Genomic DNA, 25,491 nt, shown 5'->3' on the forward strand with positions numbered 1-25,491 from the left:
GGACGCAACTTATACGTTACGTTTACGACTTATAGTTAGACTCTTTCACGCAAAAATTACTGTATGGATTTGGCTAAAATTTGGAAGAGAGATAGATTATAAGTACCTTGGATTAACACAAAGGCTACCTCTATCCCGAGAAAATCCATAGTTCTCGCAACATCTAGTTTTCATCTAGAGATTAGTTGAATGGACGGAGGCTCTTTTTTGACGCCTGATAGATGGTTAGAGTCTACGCCTCTATGTTCTATGTAACTCTATGGTTACAACCTTTTTTTCAATTCCCCGAGTAAGGTACACACACTTCGCATAAATCTCGGACAGGTTTCAGTGCACGCTGAAAAAATGGCGGACGCTCGACCCTACTTTTGTACGCGGAGATGACTGTTTAGCATTTTTTCCTGCGTGTAATGTGAAATGCACGGGACATACGGACGTTTAGAAAGGTAAACAAGGTTGTAAAAAGTTTTAAAACAGAATTTGGACTAGCGTGGATTTATCGTAGTGTCTTGATCTAATAACCCGAAAAAGTGCGTTTTCAAACAAAACCCGATTACTGAACTGAGTCCCTGTGAAAAAGGGCCCCGGATGGGTTCGAAACTAGTCGGGCTAAAGTCGGGTGTAAGATATGTATAACAGAAATCACTCATGATAGTTTAAACGCTAAAAAACCCAATTAGTCCAATACTAAGATCTCAGTCTCAGATCTCATATTGTAGTCTCAGTTTTATTTAATTTTGTGGACTAATCCGGTTCTTTTCGCCAGCTGCTCCAAAGTAAAAACTTGACCAAATTAACTAAACTAAGAACTCCTAACAAAATGTAATCGGACTGAGTAATCGCTAATTATTATTTATCTATAACAATTCAAACTGAAATTAATAATGTACTAAGGACCAAAAAATGTTTAATCGTAAACATTATTGTTTAGCTGAGGAATAAATTGATGAAGTTTGGATAGATTTTTATTTATTTATAGATTTGAATAGATAGATAGAAAGGATAGATTTTGTTTTGGAAATCTATCAAAACGTTGTAATATTATATTCGTCAAAAGTTTTTTTTTTCATAATGTAGGTACCAAAAACATTTACAGTAAAGAGAAAAAGAGAGTAAAAGTGGATAGGGAAACACTTATCTCTATGTTAAGTTTATTTGGTGATTGAAAAGTTAGCCCTAATACCCAAAACAATGATCAAAAATATCAATTGAGAAACTACACAAAAATAATTCATGTTAAAAAAATCTTCCTCTTTTTTAACAACTTCTATGATCGAAAGGGGTATTCGCGAAGGCATTCACATCGCAAAGATTTTTGTACAAAAAAGTTTATAATAAAAGTTTACTCTCTTAGAGGTCAGTGTGTACTAGTTACATTTGAAAGGGCTCTATGTGGTATTCTACAGCCTCTTCTAATCAAGGCCATGCCACAAGAGTGGGCGCCCTACGCACGTCTTTCAAAATGAACACGACATACATCGTGTAACATTTTTAATACTGATGTTTTGTATAATGCTATTTCACCACAAATACAGAGTGTAACGGTAGCGAAAACTTTGCGTTATTATTATTTATTATACTACCTAAACACACAATCCAATGTCATTAACGATTTGCCTTATGTTGTAGTTTAATTTTTTAAACCCGCAATGTATAGCGTGCTAGACTCGGGTCAATGACCCGCCTACGACGTGGCATTGACGCCTATTTAGGGAACGTTCGTTGACCTTTAGCGTTAGTCAGATGTTTCATTTGCAATATATTGTTGACTTTAAAAAAATCGCGGTTTCTTATCAGTAATTATCAGTACTATACGCCCTGTATAATATGGTCATTTAATGAAATTCACACGTTTTGACCATTTAGACCCAATAATATTAGGTAAGCATTGCTTTATATTTATAGGTAGGTACTCTATGAAACTTGCAGGATGTGTAGCCTAAATACCTTTTATCATAATATTTTAAAATATGAGTATTGCAATAGATCGCGTTGGATAAGCAACGATTGACCCGAGTCAACAATGAGAGAGATGACCGACTTTAAAGTCAATGGAAACCAATGACGAAGTCTAAGTTACTTGGAATGGTCTTGTCAAGAAAATGCCTATTCACCTTTGCCTTGAAGGTATTCAAGTTATACGTAGCAATAAACCGGCCAAGTGCGAGTCAACCCAACGAGGGTTCCGTACTACAGTCGTATTTTTTCGACTTTTTGCACGATAAATCTAAAACTATTATGCATAAAAACAAATAAAATCTGTTTTAGAATGCACAAGTGAAGCCTTTTCATATGATACCCCACTTGATAAAGTTATCTTACTTTGAAAGTTGAAAATAGCAATATTTGTTCATGACCACAATTTAAATTTTTTTTGTGTGATGTAACCACAAATTCACGGTTTTCAGATTTTTCCCCGAATTTCTGCTATAAGACCTACCTACCTGCTAAATTTCACGATTCTAGGTCAATGGGAAGTACCCTGTAGGTTTCTTGACAGACCGACAGACAGACAGACAACAAAGTAATCCTATAAGGGTACCGTTTTTCCTTTTGAGGTACGGAACCCTAAAAACATGGAATTGGGAAGGAACTGAATCCATCTTCTATAAGTGTCTCGCAGAAAAATAATCTTTTAAATGTCAGAAAAAGCAAACAGAAATTTTACGCAAAAATCCTGCTAATACGACTTTTTCCTTATATTTGGTAAATACAATTCGAAAGCAATTCCGAGGGTTAACCGCTTTTTAATTATTTCCTAACGAGATTTGAATTTGAGTTTTAAACATCGATGTTTTCATCATTTATTTCAAATAAATTATCTCATCATCATCATCAAGAGATAGACGTCCACTGCTGGGCATAGGTCTTTTGTAGAGACTTCCACACGCAATGGTCTTGCGCCGCCTGAATCCAGCGGCTCCCTGCGACTTGCCTGACGTCGTCCGCCCACTTAGTGGAGAGTCTTCCAACGCTGCGCTTTTCGTGCGTAGTCGCCATTCCAGCACCTTGGGACCCCAACGTCTAGCGGTTTTTCGAACTATGTGCCCTGCCCACTGCCACTTTAGCTTCGCAACCTTATGTTGGTTACTTTAGTTCTCCTACGGATCTCCTCATTTCTGATTTGCTCACGTAGAGAAACTCCAAGCATAGCTCTCTCTATCACCCGCTGAGTGACTTTGAGCTTTCTTATGAGGCCCATCCATAATTTGGACCATGTCTCGCAACCCGCTGAGCTATGTCGGTTACTCTGATTGGCTAAATTATCTACTTATAATATTTTTTTAATATAGTTTTGGATTATATTAATTTATGTACATTATATAGTTTAATTTACACAGAAACTGAAGCAATAATTTCAGGAACTAAAAGCTATATTCAAAATGCGATCTCTGTTGACACAGGCCTGAAACCCTGGTAGTGCCATATTTTAGCACTGTCAAAGCAAATTCACTCTTATAATAATTATTCTATAACAGTTATATTTGTGTAACATAGACTTTGTAGACCGCTTTCAAAATTACCTCCTCACAGAGTAGTATGGACATACAGTGTGGGTATATTAACTGACAAAGCAAGCCTTAATTACTGATAGTGTGTACGTAATGTGCACTAGTAAATAATATTGAAAGTGTGCGAGGGCTTTAGTGATGGGAAAAGTTAAATATGCGAATATAACGAGTATCTCTTTGGTAATAATATGATTTATTTTTTATTATAATCTATACGAAGACTGAAAAGACGACTCTTAAGTGGTTATTTTTATAAGCGGGAAATAGTTAGCGGTTCAAAAAAACAGTCTAATTTTAGATGCGTGATATTAATTATAATATCTAATCTACATTAATGTATAATTAATGTAGTAATTTATTTAAAGAGGTAGGTAACGTTTGTAAATTTGGATTTAGCGGGTACGTAATCTTTAGAACTAATGATCCGGTCCTGAAAATGCCGTTTTCATCCGCGATGATTTCGGTATTACAAGAATCCCGAGGGAACTCTGATATAGTTTTCCTGAATAAAATTAGCCTGCCTGTTTCTGGGATGCAGTTCTTACGTCGCGGCTCGTTTTACGTTTGCAACTGTCCGAACACAGAACACACGACCATTGTGTGAACACGTATCGGAACTGAATTGAAATGTATGGGTACTGTTGTGTGCAAAACGCTTAAGATAAGTATGAGTCTTATTTTGTTACTGACTCTATCACATCACTAGCAAACGGATACTCCTACGTTGCGACTCGTTTTATGTTCGCAACTGTCCGAGCACATAATACACAAACATTGTATCAACACTCATCGGAACTGAATCGAAATGTATGCGTACTGTCGCGTGCAAAATGGTCTACGAAAGACATGATTCGTATTTAAACTAGCGGCACGCTATGATGGCCGGTTTGACGTTTGTCCGCTCATGAAGTTCCGTATTAATTGATAACGACTTTGAAGGAAATAATTGTATTACTTTATTGACGATAGTGATGTGCAGAGATTCATAAATTTTATCGAATGTAGTTTTAGGTTTAGGACTCAAAATTTATTTATTAAATTGATTTCTTAAATGTATACAAGTGTAGAAAAATCAGTTTGCACCATTTAAGGGGTGAATGTACTTGTGAATATGAACAATTTTCACTATGTGGACAAACCTCTGAAATCGCAAAAAAATATCAATAAATTTTTAAAAATGGAATCTAATACGATCGTCACATAGGATCGCTGGCTAGCACAACTACTACCTCCGGCAAACTCGCGTCAATGCTCAATGCAAAACAAAGCAGTTTCGAATTGACGTTGCTTCGAAAAGTATAAACTGTCAGTGCAATGCGATTGTGATATAGTTTTGACCTGGCTTTGGATTTCAAATATTGATACTGCATTACTGTTGACCCTTGCTCGTTAATTTGGACTCTGTTCAAGCCCTTTGTTGTGGATTTCGTCGATATGACCGAACGTACGCAGAGAACTGTTCTAAATAGTCAGACACGTGAGTTCCTAATACGCCTTCGTAACTATTTCGATCGTGAAGCTCAAAATGGAGGGCCAATTTTACCTATAACGTCAGTGGTTGAACGCGTAGCTGATGCGCTTAATATTGGACAACGAACTGTTAGACGGATAACTAAAAAAAATATGGCGAGACTGGCACAGAAGAAAATAAACTTCACACACCAAAAAAGAGAAAACGAGCAAAACCAGTCGTAGGCATCGATAGCTTTGATGCCGATGCTATCCGAAGACATGTTTACGGCTACTATTTACAGAAGGAGTATCCAACAAGAAAAAAGTTGGTGCATTCACTGAAGGAAGCTGGATTATTCTTCGGTGGGGAAAGTTCTTTAACGAAGATTTTGAAGACCATTGGATTTCGATACAAAAAATGTAACAAACGCAAAATATTGATGGAAAGATTTGATATAGCGATGGCAAGGTATACTTTTTTACGGCAAGTGAAAGAAATCAAAAATTGGCAAAATGTTGTGTTCTTGGATGAAACATGGCTTAATGCTAACCATACTGTAGGCCGTTCTTGGAACGATGACACAGCAGCATCTACTTCCAAAGTTCCTGTAGGAAAAGGATCGCGACTTATAATTTGTCACGCCGGAACCATCAACGGGTTTGTCGAAGGTTCTCTCATGGCTTTTGCGTCAAAAACCACTGGAGACTATCATGAAGACATGAATGGAGAAAAGTTTACTGAATGGTTTACCTCAATGTTGTGTAGCCTCCCTGAACCATCTATTATAATTATGGACAACGCCCCATACCACTCGATGCAAATTGACAAGCCACCTGCCCAATCCCAAAAGAAAGCTGATATCGTCGCATGGCTTCGTAAAAATGGCGTAGATGCAAACATGAATATGTTAAAAGCGGAATTAGTACGTCTTTTAAAAGAAAACAAACCAACCAAGATCCGATACGTCATTGACGAAATAGCATTAGAACATGGGCACAGAGTTATACGGTTACCGCCTTACCATTGTGAGTATAATGCGATTGAGTTGGTGTGGGCTCAAATTAAGGGATATGCTGCAAGACACAATACAGAACCCCCATTTACCACAAAAAAAATGCTAAAATTATTAGAAGAAGCTTGTGAACATGTGACTAAAGGAGACTGGGAAAAGGTTGTGAATAGAACTGTTAAATTAATAAGGGAAGATTATGAAAGAGATGTGAAAATAGATAATATTATAGAAAACGAACATATAATTATTAATGTATGTGATGATAGCAGTGACGACAGTGAAAATAGTAGTATGGACGAATCTGATTAATTATGGCCTTTTGTGGCACCTTTTTCGGTATCTTTTGTATTCATATGTTTCTTGTGTGCATATAAAGTATGTATATTCATTTTCGTTCAAATATTCAGTTCGTTCAAATAAATTAAATAAACATATACATTTTTGTTTTATTAAACCTATTTAATCAGGTACAAAAACAAAACTTAATTGTTTTTTGTTCGAGAATAAATTGACATTCCACATCACTATTGTAATGTGTCAAACCGGCCATCATAGCGTGCCGCTAGTGTAGTTACCACTCTTTCTCATCACTAGCAAACGGAAGCTCTTACGTCGCGGCTCGTTTTACGTTCGCAACTGTCCGAGCACATGACACACGACCATTGTGTGAACATTCATCGGAACTGAATTGAACTGTATGGGTACTGTCACGTGCAAAATGCTTTACACAAAGTGAATTAATATGCATAGTACATAATATTATAATGCTTACCACTAGTGGGTGAAAATCATCTGGGCACTGAAGCGGAGACGTCGACTTCAATATACTACTCAGGTTATGGTTGATGATCTCTCAATAATCTGATTGGTCAAAAACACAAGCTCAACTCCGCTCCTGCCCGCTTGAGTGGAAATGCACCCTTAGCGTGCTTGTCAATTTGAGCAGGACGGATCAACATGTTTAGGGAACCAATCAGATTATTGACAGATCACGTGATGATACACTGATTGGTTTGTTGAAACCATATCTCCGCCCCGCTCCACTACACTTTTTCCCATTTAAGGTTGTGAAGATGACAAAAAGGCTTTCAAAAACATTCTGATATAAAAGTGTAAAAAATATAAAGTAAAATTATGGGCGACATAGTACTCTTGTCTATTACAATTGATCTAGAGTAGTGCTTCAGGCTTCATTCATCGATACACGCACGCTTAGGTAGGTAGTAGGTACTTGTATATTCATGATAAAAGCATTCATAACTACAATGAATACATATACTTACTTGACAAACGTTCAAAATGGTCCTTCGAGTTTACATACATTTTTTATTTCCGCGATCAGCTGTTAACAGGATTGTCACATTAGAGTTTTAAACAATTTTTGAAGTCCTCATTTCTCCCACTCACGCCCTAACAAAAAAATCTTGTACCTTGTATTATACTAGGTACAAGATTTCTTTGGTACACGACCTAAACTCAATTTGTATGTCCGTAACGGACATATTTATAACACCTCGTATAGTAGCTCCAAAAGAATTACAGTTTTTTATCTTGTTGAAATACGTGGTTTAAACTTTAAAGTAAGTGGAGCTACTACATTAGGGACCTGACGCACTACGCGGCCACGAACAAATGGACCTAAAGAGCCTAGAATTGAATTCTAATATTCAATGCCACTGATTTTAATTTCGCAACGTTTCCACTTGGTGCGCTGGCTATAGATGTGTAGACAATCTTGAGCTTTAAAACAAGGCAGCTTTGATCCAGTTTAACGAGGAATTGAAACGACACTCGAATACTGTCAAATACCTCGGTGAGACATAAAATCTCGTACTGAGCGTACTGGACGCTGCGGCCACTGCCGTGGTACTAGCTACGTAGTGCGCGAGGACACTTATTGTAATAAGAAAACTACCAACAATTTGTGGTAAATAGCAGGAATCATAACCTCCAGCAATAAGTGATTTGACATAGACAAAGTACTTTTTATAGTATTACTAGCTGATCCCCGCGGCTTCGCCCGCGTAGATTTAGGTTTTTAAAGATCCCGTATAGCCTATGTCACTCAGGAATAATGTAGCTTTCTACTGGTGAAAGAATTTTTAAAATCGGTTCAGTAGTTCTAAAGATTACCCCCTACAAACAAACTTAACGACATTACCTCTTTATATAATACTAGCTGATCCCCGCGGCTTCGCCCGCGTAGATTTAGGTTTTTAAAGATCCCGTATAGCCTATGTCACTCAGGAATAATGTAGCTTTCTACTGGTGAAAGAATTTTTAAAATCGGTTTAGTAGTTCTAAAGATTACCCCCTACAAACAAACTTAACGACATTACCTCTTTTATATAATACTAGCTGATCCCCGCGGCTTCGCCCGCGTAGATTTAGGTTTTTAAAGATCCCGTATAGCCTATGTCACTCAGGAATAATGTAGCTTTCTACTGGTGAAAGAATTTTTAAAATCGGTTCAGTAGTTCTAAAGATTACCCCCTACAAACAAACTTAACGACATTACCTCTTTATATAATACTAGCTGATCCCCGCGGCTTCGCCCGCGTAGATTTAGGTTTTTAAAGATCCCGTATAGCCTATGTCACTCAGGAATAATGTAGCTTTCTACTGGTGAAAGAATTTTTAAAATCGGTTCAGTAGTTCTAAAGATTACCCCCTACAAACAAACTTAACGACATCGGGCCGTGCAGCAGAAATCGTAATATTTTAATTTCGCCATAACTTCAAAACCAAACGTCCAATTTTAATCATTCAAAGACCAAATATTATCTCCATAAACTGTTCTTAGTGATGAAATCATTTATTTTGATAAGGATTAATAGCATGAGTAAAATAAACGCGTTTAAATGTAGTCCAAAAAAAATTCAAGATTTTTAAATAAAAAAATGGTTGCTGTGCCTCACTCGACATAGATGGGTATAGTGTGTCGCGGACTTTTTTGTAGATATTTATAAGATCTACAATTAATTAGAACATTTTATGGTTCTATCTTTTATAGTTTAGGCAGCGTACGCAAAATAAGTAACTTTTCTGGTTGATTTTTTACACCTTGTGTCCGAAAAACCCAAATATCTTACGGAACCCTATTTTTTTTCCAAAATAAAATATAGCCTATGTTACTCGTGGATAATGTAGCTTTCGAATGGTGAAAGAATTTTTAAAATCGGTCCAGTAGTTTTTGAGCCTATTCAGTACAAACAAACAAACAAACAAACAAACAAACAAACAAACAAACAAACAAACAAACAAAGTTTTCCTCTTTATAATATTAGTGTAGACAACGGGCCGTGCAGCAGAAATCGTAATATTTTAATTTCGCCATAACTTCAAAACCAAACGTCCAATTTTAATCATTCAAAGACCAAATATTATCTCCATAAACTGTTCTTAGTGATGAAATCATTTATTTTGATAAGGATTAATAGCATGAGTAAAATAAACGCGTTTAAATGTAGTCCAAAAAAAATTCAAGATTTTTAAATAAAAAAATGGTTGCTGTGCCACACTCGACATAGATGGGTATAGTGTGTCGCGGACTTTTTTGTAGATATTTATAAGATCTACAATTAATTAGAACATTTTATGGTTCTATCTTTTATAGTTTAGGCAGCGTACGCAAAATAAGTAACTTTTCTGGTTGATTTTTTACACCTTGTGTCCGAAAAACCCAAATATCTTACGGAACCCTATTTTTTTCCAAAATAAAATATAGCCTATGTTACTCGTGGATAATGTAGCTTTCGAATGGTGAAAGAATTTTTAAAATCGGTCCAGTAGTTTTTGAGCCTATTCAGTACAAACAAACAAACAAACAAACAAACAAACAAACAAACAAACAAACAAAGTTTTCCTCTTTATAATATTAGTGTAGATTACTATCGTGAATCCAGAATACCCAAAATAGTCGTTGTATTTATTTATAACTTACTGTAGAAAATGCCTTTACAAGGTAAAAGGCTGGCGGCAGGAGATAATTTGAATGTTGGCACAAATTGCAGTTAAAATACCAACGAAGCGACGACGCGGCGCGGCGCTTGCAATAGAATTTATATCCTACAAGCCCAAGATGCAATTAAGGTAGCTAGTTGATAAAAGTTGAAAAATTCTTTATTGCCGGGCTATGTGATAGTATTTTAGATCTTGTCCGGAAGGGGCGAGATATGTAAAAATATGAAAAAAATATAGGAAAAGCTGACTGACTGGCTGACTGACTGACTGACTGATTGACTGATCTATCAATGCTCAGCTCAAACTACTGAACGGATTGGGCTGAAACTTGGCATGCTGATAGCTATTATAACGTACACATCCGCTGACAAAGGATTTTTGATTTGACGATGAAATTCAACCCTTAAAGAAGTAAAATAGGGGTTTGTACTGTCACGTGAAAAATGCTTTACACAAAGTGAATTACTATGTATAGTACATAATATAATGCTTACCACTAGTAGGTGAAAATCATCTGGGCACTGAAGCGGAGACGTCGACTTCAATATACTAATCAAGTTATGGGTGATGATCTCTCAATAATCTGATTGGTCGAAAAGACAAATCTTCGCTCAACTCCGCTCCAGCCCGCTTGAGTGGAAATGCACTTGTGGATGTCTGTCACTCTGAACGACTCTCACAGTCCCCGCGCTAACCCGGTGCGGGATAACGCGGTTGAAATGCGGGTGTACTGGGCATCCCCCCGCCTCATTCCCGATTGCTATTTCGAACTGTTGCGTACTATGCATACAAACATACATGAACCCTGAACACATTACACTCCTTTTTTGGGCTGCAGTTGTGTAAAAATTCTAGTTTAATCCATTATTTACCCGTAAAAGCAGAGCTAAAATTTATTGCGGATTCCGCCCTAAGTTGACTAAAAGCTGGCGTCGGATGATAATTTGAAAGTTGGCTCAAATAGCAGCCGGAGACGACGCGTCGCATAAAACACGCCTTGTACTTAAATGCACAATTCCGCCCGTAGACGGATTAAACCGGTACAAAGCGGTTTTGAGAAATAACGAGCTTAACTTCTTAAGAAAGGCTTTTTATGCGCTTATTTTGTAGTTTTTTTCTTACAAAACCCGTGTTTGAGGCACGGTTGTAAAGGGTTGTAGCAAGACGCTACGACGTAGAGGCTCTACGTTCTGTGAGGCTGCCTTTTTGTTTACTAGAGGCAAAATGGTCCTCATTGCGGTCATTTCCGTAACTGGTTTACATCGATAGAAACTAATATAATTATGATAATTCTTAAAATTACTTATTGAAGAAGTTGCAGAGATCGAAAGATATAGTGCCACGACTTCGTTCGGGTGGATATTTATGTTAAAAAATCCATATATTTTTACGGGATAAAAGTAGCTTATGTGTTAATTCAGGGTATCTCTTTTCCAAATTCCAGCCAAACCTGTCTAGTAGTTTTTGCGTGAAAGAGTAACAAACATATATATCACACACACATACACACAAACTTAAAAATAAAAAAATAAAATAAAAAAAAACTTCTCTTTTAGAGAACTTATGACCATAAGTACCAGTTTGAAAATGCGGGGTTTGAAATGAAGAGTATGGAGTGCGAGGAGCGAAAGAGTTATTTTCACTTTGTGCAACTTATAAACAAGGACTATCATAGTAATAAACTTTTAGAACCTGTTTTAAGTGATGTTAATCATATTTTATTTTATTATTAATTATCTTGCCAAATCAAAGAGTCCCTTCTAGTATAAAAAATATCTCTTGCGTAGTAGGTAGGCTTATGGCACAGTCTCCGGTGCGATTAACCAACTTTTCTTTAAGTATAGTTACAATTTAGTTACTTTTCACCAACTGTGAAACTGTTATAAACATGTTATGAACAAAAGAATACGCAGGTTCTGTGCATATATTTATTAAAGACTAGCTTAAGCTCGCGACTTCGCCCGCGTGGACCACACAAATTCCAAACCCCTATTTCACCCTTTTAGGGGTTGAATTTTCAAAAACCCTCTCTTAGCGGATGCCTACGTCATCATAGCTATCTGCATACCAAATTTCAGCCCGATCCGTCCAATAGTTTGAGCTGTACGTTGATAGATCAGTCAGTCAGTCAGTCAGTCAGTCAGTCACCTTTCCTTTTATATATTTAGATTGAGGTGATAGTTGATACTTCAATGATATAATAAGTTATCATCTGAGTAGACTGGCTTTAATTGGCATACAACCTTCTTTCTAAACTCATATAAATTCATTCCAAAAATTCAAATCAGTTTGCAGTTAACAACTTGGCAAGGTCCCAAAATGGAAAATACAAATAGATTCCTCTTGGCAATTAACGATACACCACCCACAACATGCCCACAGACTACCCTTACAAATCACAACAAAGTTTCAACTCTATATTTTATGCAGTAAAGTTCAATGTAATATGAGCATTACTTCAATTTATTACACCACTTTACAGATCGGATGTTCTCAAAACAATGTTACGGCACGGTTCTTCGTAACTACGTTAAGTAATTTCTCAGCGAATTGCTTGCGAATTGTTTGCGATCCTACATACGCCGTTACTATTAGTACTAGAGAATTAGGGATGTGAAACGACCTTGGGTATCCAACTGCAGAAGGCACGAGGAATTTGATGACATCTTATTATATACACAACTAGCTTATGCTCGCGACTTCATCCGCGTGGACTTCACAAATTTCAAACCCCTATTTCACCCCCTTACGGGTTGAATTTTCAAAAAACCGTTCTTAGCGGATGCCTACGTCTGAATAGCTATCTGCATGCCAAATTTCAGCCCGATCTGTCCAGTAGTTTGAGCTGTGCGTTGATAGATCAGTCAATCAGTCAGTCAGTCAGTCAGTCAGTCAGTCAGTCAGTCAGTCAGTCAGTCAGTCAGTCAGTCAGTCACCCTTTCCTTTTATATATTTAGATTAGAAAGAAAGAAAGAAAATGCATTTATTTGTTGTTGGTGTCACAGATAAAAACAAAGTACAAATGTAACATTTTCATCTGTGACACCATCCCAAATGGGTGTAACAGCTCAGCATAATGTCTTGCATCATACAGGACGCTGATTTTCAGCTTATTGTACACAATACTTATTATACACAATTTAAAAATCCAATGCAAAAAGTTTGAAAGTCCTTTTTAAAATGACAATGCAGGCTTTTAGCTTTTCTACGAAAATAAGGATCGATATGGTAAAAGTTAGCCTAGTGGTTAGGACGTCCGCCTCCTAATCGGAGGTCGGGGGTTTGATTCCGGGCACGGAGCTCTAATTTTTCGGAGTTATGTGCGTTTTAAGTACTTAATTGAATATCACTTGCTTTAACTGTGAATGAAAACATCGTTGCATGGAAACATGCATGCCTGAGAGTTGACCAAAATGTTCTCAAAGGTGCGTGAAGTCTGCCAATCCGCACTTGGCCCTGTGCTCTATAGTGAGCCGGCGATGTGTTTATCATAATGATGATGATAAAAGTTATTGATGCGTGTAATATTATTGCCTTAAATAAGTACCTAAACCCTATCGAGTCTAACGACTAGTAACTTCTTTTATCGATAGACCTTCACATCCCTATCTGGACGTAAGGAATTTGTCCCACCGCCGACGAGGAAGTGATAGATAGATAAAAAATGTAGAAATGCGTGATTTCTTATATCAATAATAGAGATGAACACTTAGTTGATCACGGACTATGCACACTGCCGCGTGCCGGCGAGAACTCTCTACCTAGCTATTAAAAAAAAAACTCGCTCAGCGACGCTCTCTTGGCGCACGCACGACCGGCGCGAGTAACTGATTGCCCATCGCACACACACACTCTCTCATAACCCAGTTACAAAACTATCTTTTTTTACTTTATTCAGATACAAGTTAGCCCATGACTGCAATCTCACCTGGTGGTAAATGATGATGCAGTCTAAGATGGAAGCGGTCTAACGGCACTACGTTTCCGTTTCTACACGGCATCGTACCGGAACGCTAAATCGCTTGGCAGCACGGCTTTGCTGGTAGGGTGGTAACTAGCCATGGTCGAAGCCTCCCACCAGACATCTATACTCTCGCTGAGCTATAGGTATATATATCAACTATACTCTCGTTTCTAGTTTTTAGCTCAACTCATTTCTCGATAATCGTCGGACAAGTGCCTAAGTAATCAAACTTCTAGGCATTTTAATAGAATAATTGAATGCGGTTTCGTACGTAATTAAGTTTGTCGCTTAGGAAATGTCGTTTATCACTCCCTTCTCGGCTATTCGTCTGTTCGTCGCATAATATATCTTAATCCACTTGAGTTGGGAAGTTTCTTCAATTATTTGGGCAACCCGATTAATTATTTAACTTAGGAATTACTTTGTTGTTGGCTGAAACAGGCTACGAACAAAATATTACTTCAGTGAAATTAATCAAGTAGAAATTATAAACCAAAAGATTTAACAAGCAAATAAGAAAATGAAAGAGTTCCCGAGGGAGTTTAAAAAATCCACGTGTACGAAATCGTGGGCTTCATATTATATTCTACTAGCTTATGCTCGCGACTTCGTCCGCGTGGACTACACAGAAGTCATTATTTTTTAAAACAAAAGCTAGGTAAAGCTAATGATATTTAATAGCCCAAAAAGTTTGCCCGGGGTCAAATCCCGGACTCTCAGAATATAACTTCAAAGTCTTAACTACTAGGCTATTAGGTACCGCTTTTGCCTTAGATATTGGTTACTAACTTTTCTTTGACAAAGGGTGACAAGGCCTGATCCCGTTTAAATTGGACATTTTCCTCAATTATTTTGGGAAATCGTTGAACATTTAAGTTGCGGGGAAACTTTTAATTGGCAGGCAGGCATAGCGTAATTTTAGGATTGACAAATATTTTGAGTCATTAATATGCTTATTTCCTTACTGAAATAGCCTATTTCAGTAAATAATGTCATAAACTGCGCGAGATTATCAAAACATAGAATTTAGTCTTTGCAAGTTTAATGATGCAAGATGTTTAGTTTCTGGGCACCCTGCCTCGTTGCGGTGGTTTAGATGATATTTTCGATCTGTAATTTTTATGTTATATATAGAATAAGTTTGGTATTTTTGTTTATTGTATCTGAATAAATGATTTGAGTATGATTCAAATTAATATGCATTAATGCAAATAATATTAGGGCCTCATAAGAAAGCCCAGAGTCACTCAGCGAGCGAAGGAAAGAGCTATGCTTGGAGTTACTCTACGTGATCAAATCAGAAATGAAGAGATCCGTAGGACAACCAGAGTAACTGACATAACTCAGCGGGTAGCGAAGCTGAAGTAGCAATAGGCAGGGCACATAGTTAGAAAGCCGCTAGACGTTGGGGGTCCTAAGGTGCTGGAATGGCGACCTCGCACCGGAAAGCGCAGCGTTGGAAGACCCTCCAATAGGTGGACCGATGACATCAGACGAGTTGCAGAGAGCCGCTGAATTCAGGAGGCGCAAGACCGTGGCGTTTAGAAGTCCCTACAAGAGACCTTTGTCCAGCAGTGGACGTTTATCGGTTGATGATAAAGTTTAATAAATGACTAATTAGTAGTAGACCACCACTATGAAAGAATTCTCAGAAATACCATCCAAGCGAAGCTCAGTGGCTGGTCAGGTAGTATTCCAATTTGTACTAATATTAAGAAAGAGTAAGAATTTAGTGTCTACCGCTTACCGTTAGTAATCCGCACATGGCCAGCGTGGTAGACTATGGCCATAACCCTTGTCACTCTGAGATGAGACCCGTGCTCTGTAGTGAGCCGGCGATCATGATGATGATGATGAAGAATTTAGTGAGTTTGAATATGTAGAGAGTAATCTCCGGAACCACTCTCCAATTTCAATTTCTACAATCAGTTCTTTAACCATTTAAGAGGCGCATAATTCCAGATGGACATCGTTTATATTTCGTACTAGCTGACCCAGCGAACTTCGTTCCGCCTAACAGTCGATTCAATTCAGTCGAGTCGAAAGAATGAATGAAATCGGACTACGCGTTAATGAATTACAACTCAGTATACATTTTAACTTTCATCCCCTCTCCTACGGGAACCATGCTGAATTTCGGGATAAAAAGTATCCTATATTCTTCCTCATAGTATGACCTCAAATCGTACCAAGTTTCATTGGAATCCATTCAGTAGTTTCAGCGTGATGCGCGGCCGTGATACAGACAGACAGACAGACAGACAGACAGACAAAAATGAAAAAAATTACAGTTTTGGGTTCAGTATCGATTATAGAGTGCCCTCGAAAAAAAATTTTCAAAATATCTTCAATGTACAGAATTTGACCTGTTACAGTTTTATTATAAGTATATAATATATATATATATTGATGATGATATAATTTTTTTCAACCCAGGCGAAGTCGGAGTGGGCCGCTAGTAAATATTAATCTGGTACAGTTCTTGCAATTCACGAAGGCTTGTGAACTTTACTTGTGGTAACGTCGTTTACATGGTCATTGCGTAAGTGTGCGTGCATGTCGGACCAATCAGTCGCGAGCAAGCCCTCGCAAACACACACATTTAGTGTACCTTACGTATTCCGATACGACTTAAACACAAGCATGAGTCAGTGGCCTTCGTGAAATGCAAGAACTATACGATCTTGTCAAATGAAGGTAATAGTTAAAATTTGCATAAAACACATCGATTGAAATGGCTGCGGGCTATGCGGCGTCCTGCGATTAAATTATACAGCGCATAACGACTTCATACCGCTCTAAGTTACAAGAGGTAGCGGGCTACTTAAGATTACTCTTCCTATAAGCTTCTCCATACAACGTATTACGGTTATTGTTCTATTATTATTTGTTGTTCCAGATTTATAACTAAGCCAGATATCGATTTATCGCTCCATTATTTAACCCCTAAAACTATAAATATAGTAAAATTATATATAATATCTGTCAACGGCTTTACTCACGTATTTAGTCGGGCATTCGAGGCATTTATTAAATTTTATTTCAAGGCGGTGTGAAAGCTGAATTGCAATTTATTACAGCGTAAGAAGTGTCGCTATTTATTTAAAGTGCTGTATTTATTTAAAGTTGACTTAAAATCAATTCAGCACTTATTGTAATAGCGCTTTTATACAGACGAAGCTTACTGTAGTAAGCACACAATAATAATACTTATGCTTTGTAAAAGTCAATTATTTGGTGTATCGCTTTTACTTGATAGTTGTACCACCGCCCATACTGCAATTCAAAGATATGACGCTGAAACAATATTATATTTTACTCTTCAGTTACAAATCCATACTTAATATTATAAATGCGAAAGTGTGTCTGTCTGTCTGTCTGCTAGCTTTTCACGGCTTAACCGTTCAACCGATTTTGACGAAATTTGGTACAGAGGTAGCTTGCAACCCGGGGAAGGACATAGGCTACTTTTTAGCCCGGAAAATTTTAAGAGTTCCCACAGGATTTTTAAAAACCTAAATCCACGCGTACGAAGTCGCGGGCATCAGCTAGTGTTATATAATTTGGTTGTGAGGGAATTAAGTAGTTGCCATACTTTGGAATAAGCATTTTAGTAGAGTAGGCAGAGACAACCCTCCATCTCCCATGGCCCCACCAACCTCTCGGTTATATGGGCCGAATCGCGGGAGGACGCCCGTTCGGTACTTAGTAGAGTAATCATGAATCATGATTAAACCATTGCCGGCTCTAAACTCCTGAGCATGGGTCTTCTCTCAGAGTGAGAAGAGTTTGGCCATAGTCTACCACGCTGACCAAGTGCGGATGCCAGACTTCACTCACCTTTGAGAACATTATAAAGAACTCTCAGGCATTCAGGTTTCCTCACAATTTTTCCTTCACCCTTAAATCAAGTGATATTTAATCGAATTTAACACAAGATATTTTCGAAAAGTTAGAGGTACGCCCCTCTAGGATCGAACAGGACCTCAAGGATCAGATCTCCGACCTCCCGAATAGGAAGGAGGTGGATCTCTAGGTTATCACCAATTACGATAAAACAATTCCGCTTTCTAAAAAATACAAGATAATGACGTCACGACTCACGCGCCAACACGAACGCTTGAAACCTGAAACAGCAATTTGTTATTTTCATAGGTTATGAATATATATGGCTATTTTATCAATAGACGCTGTAAAAGTGTGATTTTCTTATTGAATATGACACATAAAATTCTTATTTTATGTTTCGCTCTTTTGTTATTTTTTGCGACCTATAAAATAAGATGGCGATTCCCCTTGATTTGAACTATTCACCTTTTTAGGGTTCCGTATCCGAAGTGTACCAACGGGACTCTAAAACTAAGCCTTCGCGCACTGTCCGTCCGTCTGACTGCCAGCGGGCGGTGGGTACCCCTAAACTTGGCCGGTTTATATTTATCAAATACTAGATGATGCCCGCGACTTCGTCCGCGTGGATTTAGGATTTCAAAAATCCCGTGGGAACTATTTGATTTTCTGGAATAATAAATGTCTTTCCGCGGGATGCAAGCTATCACTATACCAAATTTCTTTAATATAGGTTGAACGGGTGGGCCGTGAAAATCTAGCAGACAGACAGACAGACTGACAGATAGACAGACACACACACTTTCGCATTTATAATATAAGTATGGATTAGTTTAGATTTACAATGAACCAAAAGCTTAATTTGCTATAATCCGCTGAAACAGATAAAATCTGCATAGTGCAACACATGCAGCATGCAACATGCACAGCCTGCCCTCCCACTGCTAAACATGCAGGAAAACCAGCTACCAGGCAAGCAATACGGATCACTACCACGCAGCACCACAAAAATCCCAAAACACACTCGACGCACACGTTTCGTGCACAATTTCAATAGTTATACCACTATCGAAAATAATTAATATTCAACCGAGTTCATTGTAATCCAAGTCATCCATTGCCTTGCCTTGTAAGCTTGTAAGGAAAATTAATTGATTGGCAGCCACCGATGGACCGCAGCTGGGCAGAAACCAAGGCAGAAACACAATCATCTAACACAAATTCAACATAATTCTCTACTAAGCTACTATATGAATATACAAGCACGCGTGGTCATCGTAAACCACGTCATCCATTACCCGTCTTGTACGCTTGTATGTGGAATTAATTAATTGGCAGCCAGCGTTGGACCGCAGATGGGCAGAAACACGGGCTCGTTACATTTTATGGCAACACCAGATGCGCGTTGTTAATCGCCTGCAGCGAGGCGTTATTGCGAATTTGAATTTCGAATCAGGTTATAGATTACCGGATAATTAAATTTGTGTTTGCTTTTCGTGAAATGTGCGAGCTGATTTTACGATAAATTAAATATTTGCGAACGAAGTTTAATTTCGAAACTATTACCATACTTATTAATATTGATCAGAAATAGGTATATACCTACTTATAATTTTTTTTGACGATTTTTAGTAGGTACCAGTCAGTTGCAATACCTTGACGGGGCTTCATGTAATCATGAAAGCAAATGAATAAAATAAACGATATAGGTATAAACGAAAACTGTGATTGCAGTCAAGCGCAAGCCTTTATAGTTAAAAAACACAACCATTTTATTCTTATGATAATTTATTATCACTACCCTACCCATATAATATTATAAGTACCTACGGAAGTGTGTTCGTTTGTTGATTTATTGGTTTGTCCTTCAATCATTTTTGCTTGGGTACAGTTAAAGACCTGGAGAATGGCATAGGCTTTATACCAGAAAATCATGCATTTCCCGCGTTTTTAAAAACCTAAATCCACGCGAACGAAGTCGTGTGCATCACCTAGTACCTACCTATATAAAGTACTTATTCAAAATTTGATGGCGTAGCAAATCACGGGGGAAATTAACGAAGTTTAATTTCGTGGATAATTTTGAAACATTAATATCTAATGAGCGTCAAATACCTTTGACGACACAGACGACAAGTTGAGATTCATCCTCTTGCCAGTTTTACAATTAAATTCATAATGAGGTCGATTTCAAGAGTTTCAAGACAGGTGAAACCAGAGAGATGCCATAACCTAGATGAGCAAACCTCATGCATAAAGCGACAAAAAAGTGCCCCCATTAATCTAAATATATAAAAGGAAAAAATGTGACTGACTGACTGACTGATCTATCAACGCACAGCTCAAACTACTGGACGGATCAGGCTGAAGTTTGGCATGCAGATAGCTATGATGACGTAGGCATCCGCTAAGAAAGGATTTTTGAAAATTCAACCCCCAAGGGGGTGAAACAGGGGCGTGAAATTTGTGTAGTCCACGTGGATGAAGTCGCGGGCATAAGCTAGTGATCAGTAAGATCCAGTTGATTGTGAGGTGGTTAAAGTGATGTCACAGATAAATTTTGACCAAAAATGAAAGGAAAATGGGTTAGGTAGATCAAGATTTGTTAACTTTGAACCAAAATTTTACATTAATACCGAATTATGTAATTTACTTTAGGTACTTTTTATTGGTGAACAAAGTTTAATCTTTATCTCTCTCTCTCTCTCATGAGATATAACAGCTTACGCGAGAGTCGTCAAAAGAGCGCGCCACCTTAGGTAATTTCCCCCGGCCTGATGACACCTCTAGTTTATGCCATCTCTCTGGGTAAAACGATCAAATCCTATTAAAATTCCCTAACATTTTGGCGTTGTTAAAATGATTTTGAAATTACCTATTTCAAATATTTAAACAAAGGGTTTATCTACTAGGTAAATTGTCTTCTTTTCAATAAGAATCTTTAAGGTGGAAGACAAATTTAATTTCGTTTTTCGCAATTTATAAACAAATACAACAAAGTAGGCTTATGGCAGCAGAGCTACGCGAGCAGACCCGTGTCTTGGGCTTTAAATTATAATCAATCACCCTATATTAAAAACAATAATTTTAATTGTGCGTTCAAAAATCGTTTTTTCTTTGTTACAGAAAACTTTCAAGGAGACATCGCTATACCGGACAGAGATTATTTTAAGCCAGTCCACACTGCCCCCTCAGTGTCTAAGATTAATAAGTCATTACAAGAAGAGGTAGAGAGACTTAAGAAGGAAGTATTGTTAGAAGGTCTGCAAGTTGAAGAGGAAGGTCTTACAGATATATTGAGAAAGCGGACGAAGCAGCCGCTGCCACTCTCTCAGGAAAAATCACGGAAGTACAATGAAGCTTCTATAAACACTAAAGTAAGTTGAAAATTTTAAAAAAGTGTATTTTTTAGCTTTAAAATTTATTTGAGTATTTTTTTAACTTTATTGCACAACCAAACTCGAGAACCTTGTCTCCCAGTCAACCTTAGGAAGGTGTGAGAGGCACACAGTGGGTGTCCTCAAAATCACTTAGTGGCAAAAAAGATAAAGAGGTACTACAGAAAATAATGCTAATATAAATAACATAAATGTTAATACGTCAGTCAATAAACATAATTTATTAAGTGTTAAAAATAGTTTATTATAATACTAATGATAATACCTATGTAATAGAGTAGAGTATCGTAAGGAAATATTTAAACACCTTTTTTATCCTGTTTAATACAAAAAAAAACAAATAACGAATACTAAATACTGATTAATTACTGAATTAACACCATTCGTTTTAAATTTGAATGGCACCAAAACTTATAAGTACTTGAAGATCTGAAAAAGGCTATTTAAAAAAAATACGAATTTCTGTGCGTACAAATATACTATTACCGATCATTGCATTATATAATATGATAACTTCACATAGATTATTTTCAGGTCATCCCACCAGGTTTAGATAAATCTCTTCTGAGAAAACATGGTAGAATACCAATGGATGAAGATTTGGACGCACCTAACCTTTACAATCAAAATAAGGATAGTAATTTAAATGAAACTAATGTAACAGATAACCTGACCGAGTCAGAGAGTTTAGAACAAGATGGTGTTTTAGTAGTTAACATTTCAAGTGATAATATTTTAAATCTAGAAGAGTTTTATCCTCATATTCAAATTTCAAACTTTTCCCATAAAACGGATGAAGTCACTAACAAAATTCAAAGTAACAGTCGAGAAATAACTGGAGACTTTAGCAATAACTTGAAATTTAAAGAGCTACCTGAAAATGTAACTGTAGCTCCTGCTCCCACGAATGGAGTGTTACCTGTAAACGAAAGAGATGAGGATAATGAGACGTTACAGAAGGAGTTAGTAAACAATACCAGTCAAGAACTTTATAACAAAATATATGAATCTAATGATTTACTGAAGCCCACAGCGAGTTTGCAAACTTTATTACGAAACACATCTAGTCATAGAAGACGAAGAAGAAGGAGACATGGAAACAGTAGACGGTAAGGTTAACTACTTTTTTATTATTTTATATAAAGAGCTAGTACCATAACATGACTGCCACTAACGGTCTGCCAGCTTTCAAAGAACTTGTTTGGCCAAACCTTGTATTTCGTCGGTACCCAAATATCATAGCTTCGCCAAAAAAAATTGTTATAGGTAGTGATACTTGAAATGTACCAAAAAAAATAACATGACGGAAATTATTATTTTTAACAGGAACTTTGTTAAATAAAAGCTTGTTAATTAATGTACAACTTCCTTAACTTGCTCGACCTTTGCAACCAATTAAGATGTACCTACTGTCGAGAATATCAAAAGCACGATAGTTTCCTTTTACCTCTCATTCTGAGCACTTATAAATTTAATTCTCCTAGAGCTTTGACAATGCTATCATGATGTAGGTAAGTGTCTCAGAACTACACAAAAGTGACCGCAAGCCGTAGTTGAATAAGTAGGTGCATCTAAACTAAGTAATTGAACTTAAAAAAATTGTGACCTGTGATCGAACATTGAGACACAAAATAAGAAAGTATTTTGTGATTCCGATACCAAAAAATGCGAAAACCCACAATACTAAATATGAAACAAAAAGTTAAACACAACACAAAAACTATTCAAAATTCAAATAACTTACAAAATATTTATAAGATCTGCTTTTTTAAGAGAACATTTCAAAAGTCACACTTGCCAAGATCTATTAGCCTATTTTCATTAAAAGTGTCTGCAGTCATAGCATACCTACGTTTGAAACTCGTAGGCGTTGTAGGCCTTCGTTCCCACACACTGCAGTCCAGAGCTATATTTATGACTTTGACTTTTGACTTTGATTCTGCTCAGTCTTGACTTATCCAGAGATATAAATCTAATTGTGTCTCATTTTAACTTTGAGTAAAGTCTGGTTTAGTATGAGTTGAGATATGCTCGGAGTTCCACTACGTGATCATATCCAAGAGACGAAGAGAACCGGTAGTCTCCTAAATTCCTGTTCTTACTAGAATTTGATGTGAGTGCAGTCAAGCGCATGCCTATATTGTGATAACCAGAAATGAGGAGAGCTATAGCCTAGTCTACGGATCTCCCGATTTCCTGCTCTCACAAGAATTTAGCGTGTGTGCAGTCAAACGCATGTCTATATTGTGATAACCAGAAATGAGGAGAGCTATAGCCTAGTCTACGGATCTCCCTAGTTCCTGCTCTCACAAGAATTTGGTGTGAGTGCAGTCAAACGCATGCCTGTATTGTGATAACCAGACATGAGAAGAGCCATAGCCATTTACGGATCTCCACATTTGCTGCTCTCAAGAAAATTGGGTGTGAGTGCAGTCAAACGCATGCCTATATTGAGATAACCAGAAATGAGGAGAGCCGTAGCCTTTTACGGATTTCCTCATTTCCTGCTCTCACAAGAATTTGGTGTGAGTGCAGTCAAACGCATGCCTATATTATGTTAAAAAAGCAACTGTTTCATAAAAGAGAACGCAAAACACAGAACTCTGAATTCAAGACCGTCGACCATGTAATCCACACCTAACTGACGCCGAAGTAAATTGAATTAATGCACTACCTATTCGGTTCTGTATGCTTTTCGCGTTCATTCATTAGCCTTATTAAAACCTCTGAGAGCACTTGAAGCTGATGCATCAAAGTTTCCAACTTAACTTTACTGTCGTGATTACATAATGATGTCTTTCAGCGATATATTTACTTAGAGTACTTTATAAGGCTTTGTTTCGCGGCAGCAATGTAGCGGAACATTGCTGCCTAGCTCGGAACGTAATGACATTACGTTCCGAGCTAGGCAGTATACAATCTATACTCCTATATATACTATTGTATGGAGACCAGTAGTGCCGCGACAGGACTGTGACAGCTGGTCACAGCACTGTTGCGGCAGCGCTGCTGCGTGCAGCGTGGTTCGGAATCATACCTTTAGAAACTGCCTGGCTGACATATCAATGTACAGTTCAAACCACTGGGTCTAGAAGCTATAAGATTTACATATAGGACGAGTTCTCTCTATAAGTAGACCCCAATAAGAAAGGTATTTTAATCGACTTCAAAAAGGAGGTTATGTATTCGATCCATATAATATATTATGTGTGTACCTTCATGATACTTAGAAATTCTACACAAACGAACCTGGGTGCAAGACTGCTGGTAGTTCATAATTTTATTAGCATGGTTGCATTATCACATCACAACTCGTCACAAAATTTGAGAAATATTGACGCAAAGTATAAACTTAATAAGCTAGTAAAAGTTTTAAGTAATACGAATAGTTACTTAATATTCTTTTTAGGTTAAGAAACATATCCAATGAAAAAACAGGAGACAACACACTTAAAGTTTCTGATGAAATCGCGAGTGAAGTTGAAAACTACAAAAAAGCCTCACGTTATGAAAAGAGGATAAAAAATACAGCATACTACAGAAAAACTTTAGTACCAGAACACGAATTTGAAGAGAAGTTCGAGGTCAAACCACCACCAAAAGATAGAAGAGATCAGGAAATAAAACTAAATATGAGCAACCCATTTGAAGGTTGGTTTTTTCGGGACACTGAAGTGGACTTAGAAGCTGATGAAAACAGATTTTACAATCATACTGAGGTAATTGAGGTAAGAACAGAACATCATATTATTATCAGACTATATGATGCCTGCTATTTCATCCGCATGTTATTAGACTAGACGATGCAGACCTGCGACTTCTTCTGCGTGGATTTATGTGTTTGAAAAATTCCGTAAGATCTCTTTTTAGTTGTATTGTCTGCGATTTCATCCAGGTGGAGTCAGGGTTTTTTTAATTTTTTATTTTCCAGGGCAAGAAGTAGCCTAGGCCCGTCCCTGGGGTGCAAACACCTCTGTACCAAAGTTCGTCAAAATCATTTAATCAGATGGGTGGATTAAAAACTTAGATCCATGCGGTCGAAGTCGCGGGCATCAGCTAGTACTTCATTTGTCTCTAATTCGTATTAGAAGTATTCATATTACTGAAATATTACAAAACGAAATATACCTACAACGCTAGTTTTAGTATACGCAAAACATGAAAGTAGTTTGTTCACAATCAGTAACAAAATCGATTGCAATTATTTTTACTACGGGTTACATTTTAACCAAAAAATACTATAAAATCCTGCAAGTTCGAACACCGAGTTGAATGACCGCATGCACCAGCTGATTCGAGCCACGCGAGCGGGAACGCGTACGATCGACGCCAGCCGTCCCGTT

General features: G+C 37.4%; 1 protein-coding gene across 1 annotated transcript in view; it reads left to right on the forward strand.

Annotated features, from left to right (window-relative positions):
- tok (tolkin) overlaps window positions 1–25,491 on the forward strand; it is a 66,578-nt gene that overhangs the window by 10,118 nt on the left and 30,969 nt on the right. The window contains exons 3-5 of the mRNA XM_069502349.1: window positions 20,877–21,127; window positions 21,683–22,257; window positions 24,558–24,876. Of these exons, the coding sequence (XP_069358450.1) occupies window positions 20,877–21,127; window positions 21,683–22,257; window positions 24,558–24,876 (1,145 nt within the window). The remainder of the gene's footprint in view (window positions 1–20,876; window positions 21,128–21,682; window positions 22,258–24,557; window positions 24,877–25,491) is intronic.

Source organism: Maniola hyperantus, chromosome 12, assembly GCF_902806685.2.
Source record: "Maniola hyperantus chromosome 12, iAphHyp1.2, whole genome shotgun sequence".
Lineage (NCBI taxonomy): Eukaryota > Metazoa > Arthropoda > Insecta > Lepidoptera > Nymphalidae > Maniola > Maniola hyperantus.